Source organism: Quercus lobata, chromosome 3, assembly GCF_001633185.2.
Source record: "Quercus lobata isolate SW786 chromosome 3, ValleyOak3.0 Primary Assembly, whole genome shotgun sequence".
Taxonomy (NCBI): Eukaryota; Viridiplantae; Streptophyta; class Magnoliopsida; order Fagales; family Fagaceae; genus Quercus; species Quercus lobata.
This window is the reverse complement of record NC_044906.1, coordinates 26,916,802-26,923,176: the sequence shown is the minus strand read 5'-3', so window position 1 is coordinate 26,923,176 and position 6,375 is coordinate 26,916,802. Positions and strand designations below refer to the sequence as shown.

Genomic DNA, 6,375 nt, shown 5'->3' with positions numbered 1-6,375 from the left:
TTTTGTGTTTGTTTGCCAAGAAAATTTATGGGTTTGAAGGCTAAGGTTTGCTTTACTGGGATATGGGTTTGGGGTTTGGTTAGGATTTGGGTTTAGGGTTTGTATTTTGCTGGAGATTGATTATAGGGAAGAACACGGGAAGAACACAAATAATGAAAAGAAAATTGAGTAATTAATTTTTTTAAAAAAAATTTTGGCATTTAAAAAATGTCAAATAATTTTTTTAATAATATTTTAATACTCACGTCGGCCACGTCCAGTTTCCCCGTTAGTTTGGTGACGGAATAGTGCTTCAAGGACTAAAACGGAAAGCGTAAATTGGTTTTAGGGACTAAAAGTGGAAAAACTAAAATGTAGGGACTAAAATGGAAAAACGTCAAAATATAAGGACTAAAAGTGCATTTACACCTTCTTATATATTACTCTCAAGTCCGATTACAAGTTTGGTTTTGGAATGCTCTATCATTTTTTTTTCTCCTTTTTTTCTTGATCCCCTAATCTCCTTGCCTCCTTCTTCTTTTATACTCTCCTTCCTTTTCATCTCCACCTTTCACCTGTATGCTAGATGGTTAGTGCTGATACTTGTCCCATTAGTACCTCCCATAAGTCCTCATGTAGTAGTTGTAAGGCTGAAATATACTGTTCATGTATCACTTCTACAATAATGCGGCTAGGGAGTTAGCTGCAATGCATTTAATGCAAAGGTAGCAGTTTTCTCCCTAGATATTTAGGGCTCCTCCTTATCTGATATCTCTGTAATGCTTGTCTGCCCCAACTAAATTTCCGGGGTCGTCACCCTTGCTGTCAAACCATCTCCCAAGACCTCGGCCTAGTTTGGCAAAGGACGTTTCATCCTCGACACACTTTCTGGAGCTATTATGACCAAATCCCACCTTTCTATTTTTCAACACAGTCTCTTTTGACGAAGGCCTCTCCTCCTCGGGTAGGTCCTTGTCTTCGGCTTGGGCCACAAGTCCAATATACGGATAGATAATGAACCTCAGGCCCAAGGGCCTTACACTTAATTTTTAAAAATATTTTTACTATTTTATTTGTTATTAGATTTGATTATATTATCAAAAAAGATATATTTTTTAAATTTATTTATAATTTTTTTATTAAGCCATGCATCGCGCGAGCATAATACTAGTTTTGATATAAACAGAAGAAGTGAAAACGTGGGATCCATTCTAAGATTTTACAAATAAAATTCATATTATAAAAATATAGAAAGGTTCATAGAAAATCCACACTACATAATTATACAATAACAGGAATCAAATATATATAAAAATAAAACTAGCGAATGGCAGTTACAAATCAATACAAACTCTTATAGTCCAAGCTAGTTTAGCTTCACACGAAGACAAACAAGCAGCTTATACAAACTTCAACTCCCCCTTTATGTTCGAACCTTTCCTTCGGTTACTTAATAGGTTCTTATAACCAAATTAATGCATAACCTTAGAAAATGATTAGTTCAAGAAAGCTCAAGGAGATGAGAAAGAGGATGGATTGAGAGAAACCTGCTCACCACAACTAAGCACTTCACGAGGTCCTGCTTCTTCCCGGCCAACACCCATAATATCTAGGTAATGGGAGATGATGTTGTTCATGGATTCATTATCATCCCGACCGTAAACAAGATCTCTGTATAGCACATTCTGTTAGAATTATGTGCCCTCAAAAACAATACTATACATTTTTATTTGATGATAAAATTCTATTTTCACATTCATAACTTTTATAGGTATATTTCATTGTTTAAATGTGGCATGTGATGTCACCTCTGTAGGAAAAATTATGTTAATGGTTAAGGAACCAAAGACAGGGAGTAATGATTTTTTATATATTATTAAATTGTTCTAGGCTGTGGATATTAATTGAATATTACTACTGAAGCCTACACTTGTTGTGCTGCTATATGATAGGATGATTTACTCCATCATTGAAGTAGTGACTTTAAGCAAACAAGTGGGTGTAATGTAACAAGTACATACACTGAATTAGATTTGATCAAGGACACCTTATGGAGTGATCATTGTTAATTAAAAGGTTGTTCTATCACAATTTTTCTATTGTCCTCAAACATGAGGGGTTTGTATATATTTATTTATTATGCACATAACTTTGACAATGTCAATTGGTGATGCCAATTTTAAAGGCTATATACAGACACGTTGGGTTATGTGTGTAATCAGTAAAATATATAAATGCTCAACAATGAATCCACCAGTCTCTAAAGAAGATAGTATATTCAGTTGATTTTCATATTGAAGTTGGACTCAAAACAAAAACGGCCGGTGACATTTTTTAAAAATGTTTTTCATATATATAATATTGTGTGTGTATATATATATATATATATATATATATATAAAGAGTTTTTTTTTCAAGATATTTTGGAGTCCAATAGAAATTATGAAATCAAGAAATTAATGGTCACATAAGCTAGGGACATGACAATGATATTTATCCAGTCCTAGTGGCTTGTGGGAATATAGTATGGTGGAAGGACATAGATATAAAATTGTATGAAATGGGACCTCATTTGTAATTCTCTAATCTTCAGGGGTCAAATGCAATGTGTTGATGGACATTATTGTAATATGTAGAAGTTCAGATATTTTCTTAATATGGTTGAGAAAATTAAGAAATATTTTTGGAAAGTGTTTCAAGATAAGTCAATAACGTTCAAAAGGTTATTGATAAAATCCTACGACTGAAGATTAGGATCCCTAAGGATCCCACGTCCAATCTCTCTCTAGGGTTTTAGAAGTCTACTATAAAATAATATTTTATAATATCATATTTAGTGGTTGGCCATCAGAATTACTGTGTGATACTGCAGTCTTCTGAAAACTCAAAAGAAATAGAGAGAGAGACGTGAATACCTTGGGAGGCAACACGCTTGGGTTGCTAAGAGAGGTACGCAATTTTTGTTCCATTTAGAATCTATGATTGTGTGGTACAACGATCTTTAAATGAAAATATGATTTTTGTTTTATATTGCTTCTGCAAAAGTTATCACATTCATGGTAGCACCAAAACCATAAAGTTGCTTGACCAAAGTGTCATTTTTGGTGGGTTTCCAGTAGCCAATAAAGACTTCATGAGCTGAAGGTTGATGCTTCTTAGTTGGTGTCATCCACCTCCAAATTGCAACTTGAAAGGCTAGGGTAGCATTTTCTTCGATGTGTAGGGAATTTTACCGAATTCCCAACCTGTGAGAAACAAAAAAAATAAATAAATAAATAAAGAGAACACACGCCAAAGAAAAAAAAAAACAATCACACGCACAAGACAATATTTACGTGGTTCGGCAATTTGCCTACGTTCATGGAGTTGCAGGGATTTCACTATTTTCAGGGAAGAATACAATACAACATGCGGCTACAATATTTTCTCACTCTTTTTAAAACACGGCAACCGACTCTATAAGATTAAAACCCTAATCACCAAGTTGGTTTCTATATGGGCTAAACGGGCCAAATTTTTTTTTTCCCGAGGGCGTTGCCCCCAGACCCCCAGAGGCTTGTCCACGAGCGCTCCGACTTAAGCCTATCGGCCCAAGCCTCCGCTTCATGGACTAAGCCTCAGTAAATCTCCCATTAAAAACCATGCAATATTATTCGGGCGGATCGAGTCGTCAAAACCGGATCAAACAAAATTAGGCTCCACAAAGCCCAACACGATGTATTCCGGATGGTTCAACAAATCCACCTTTAGATCCTCACTGACTTCTCCATAGTTATAATTCCTGTTGAAAGCATTAGTAAAGAAAGTCTTTCTAATTGTGACATGCAACAATGACTTGATCATGGCAAGAAACAAAGGACTAGTCTTAGGGACTTAGATTTCATTTGAAGAATGCATAACTTAAGTACTCATATTTGAATTATGCTAGAAAAGGAACTCATTTTGATGTTTCTAACAGCGAAACATAAACCTTCTATAGTAGTTTGAACTTAGGATAAAATTGAACAATATAAGATGAGAAAATAATTCAAATGCTTAAATATAAAGAATGTATGATTATTGTTAGTGTGATAGAAAAGGTAAATACCAGTAAATAGGCTGGGCACCTCGTCCATAGTATGCAACTCCAGGAGCACATGGATAAATGTTTTTGTAGTGCTCATCACAATAATCATATGAGTTGGAATTTATTTCCTTGTTATAGCACAAACCCCAAGCTAAGGGTTCCTTGGTGGCCACTTTATATCCACCTGAAAAAATATAATCCACTTTTACTTTATAAATAGATTTAGTAGCAAAGGACCAATATATGACCATAGCTCATATACAAATTTAATTACACAACCAATTCTTCAATATGTAATGCTCCAGAGTCCAGATTCATTTTGTTCCAACTTCCGACCCAATAGGATTTTAGAAGAAAAGACTCTACTTAAGCCACTCTCAGTAGATTCACTTACAACATATACCTTCATTTATTTGGTCAAAAAATGTTGGATTCAAAAACTACATTAAGATTTTAATCATTAGTCTCATCCTAGCATGAACCCAAGCATGTAACAAAGCCAAAATTATACCCTGTAACATCAATTCCTAACAGAATAAATAACTAAACTTCAGAAAAGATTTGAAACATTAAAATCCAATTCCAATTTCGTAGGAGACAAAAACCCAAATGAAAATTTCCCGAAGACAGAAATACTCACAGGAGGTTTTGGTGCCAACATGGGCAAGAAAAACTGCGACTTCCTTGGTTCCAAAAAAGGTCAAGTTCACGTAGGTAGTGCCAAAGCCATAGTTCTGGTATTCAGCAGAAGCAGTGATAAAAGAGTGGTAGTCCCAGAAGCCCTTTGCATGGGCCTCAGCCGAGTCACGGTTTGAGAACATGTTCTCAAACTGTTCGTTCTGGAAGTAGTCAGTAAGAGCCCCCTCTACACAGCAATCTTGTTTTCTATTCGTGTTGCACCCAAAACAGTTTGTCCGTCGGTTATAAGATCCCTTCTTTACTGGGTTTGGGCGTGGCTTCGGTTCATTCTGTTTACTTACTACGACTACTTGCTTGCCATTCACAAGCACTAATATAAATGGCAATATTGTCAATAGTACTACACACCATTTATACTCCATCTTAATTTGCATGTAACAATTAACAAAGGGTGGAGTTTGAAGACAGGTCTGTTCCTTCCTAGTTCCTATATATATTGGGTGGGAGAAGGAAAAGTAAAGAAAAGATAGTCAAGTGCAGTGCGCGCAACTGTGCACGCAAGTCATCTTCCCCTCGCATTTTTAGGTTCTTCTGTTCTTTTTCTTTTTTTCCTTTTTCCTTTTGGCCAAAGAGGTTCTTCTTCCCTTGACCGGAACGGCAATTTTCATAATAGAACTTGATAAGTTTTTACGGGTTATATCTAAATCCATTCGTGACATCAATTTTTAGCTACCATAAGAATTTGCTACCTTGGCCAGTATTAATTATACACAAACTATTTTACATAATTTAACATACAGTTCAAAAGACAACTAAAAAAAGTTTTGTGCATCAAATATTTATCTAAAGTTAAACACGTGTATCTTGCATTCTAAACTTTTAATAATTATCTTCTAAAACACATGAATTAACTAATTAATTTTGGCAAAAAGCCCACAAGACCTTTGTTTTTACTTTTTCCTGGATGGGTAGAAAGAGCTTCAAATTTGGTGGTGTGTGAGTGCTAGGCTAGCTGTTGTTGGCCTTATCTAAAATCTTAACCATTTTTTTTTTTTTTTGGGGAGAATTAACCATGTTTATTTTGAGTAGCTGCACTCTAAAAGCTTGCTTATCAAAGTACATTAATTTGTACATCCATAACTTTATAATTTAAAGATAATTTTTTAATTAAAATAAAAAAATAAAAAATTTAACCTATAAAGTGACAATTTGATCTCTCAGTTGATCTGGGGTGAGTGATGAAGATGAACTGAGAAAGCAAATACCTCGGCCACACTGATATGTGTTAGGAATTGTTTTGTTTAATATTCAAGATAGTCTAAAATAATCACTGATTAGTTATGATTTGCAAAAATATTGAGAAGCAGTACTGCTGACGATTACAAATAACTTTTTCTAAATAATCATATTTTTCTCAAGATGATTTTTTCCTTTTTTGGGGGGCCCAAGTGGAAAGCAATCATGCAGATTGTAGAGTCTACACTCCCAGCATTAAAATGACCAACAACATCTTTAATATTGAAATTGTCACCACTTAAAATGCCAGAGTAGCATACTTTTTCTCCATGACCCTGCAACGCTTCATTTATTCAGCCATGTTCACTTGTTGAAACTTCAAGGTTAAACTCTGCACATGCTTATAATGCACATAGCTTTCTCAGGAACCGGCATACTTATGCTTGAGATGAAAA

At 34.8% G+C, this 6,375-nt stretch overlaps 1 protein-coding gene across 1 annotated transcript; it reads right to left on the bottom strand.

Moving 5' to 3' along the window:
- Window positions 1-1,445: 1,445 nt before the first annotated feature.
- LOC115980098 (chitinase-like protein 2) lies at window positions 1,446-5,117 on the bottom strand. Its single transcript, XM_031102368.1, has 5 exons — window positions 4,686-5,117; window positions 4,067-4,229; window positions 3,697-3,760; window positions 3,032-3,196; window positions 1,446-1,664 (listed from the first exon to the last, which is right to left on the bottom strand). The coding sequence occupies exons 1-5, from the start codon at window positions 5,104-5,106 to the stop codon at window positions 1,491-1,493; spliced, it is 987 nt and encodes a 328-aa protein (XP_030958228.1). The 5' UTR covers window positions 5,107-5,117; the 3' UTR covers window positions 1,446-1,490.
- Window positions 5,118-6,375: the final 1,258 nt, after the last annotated feature.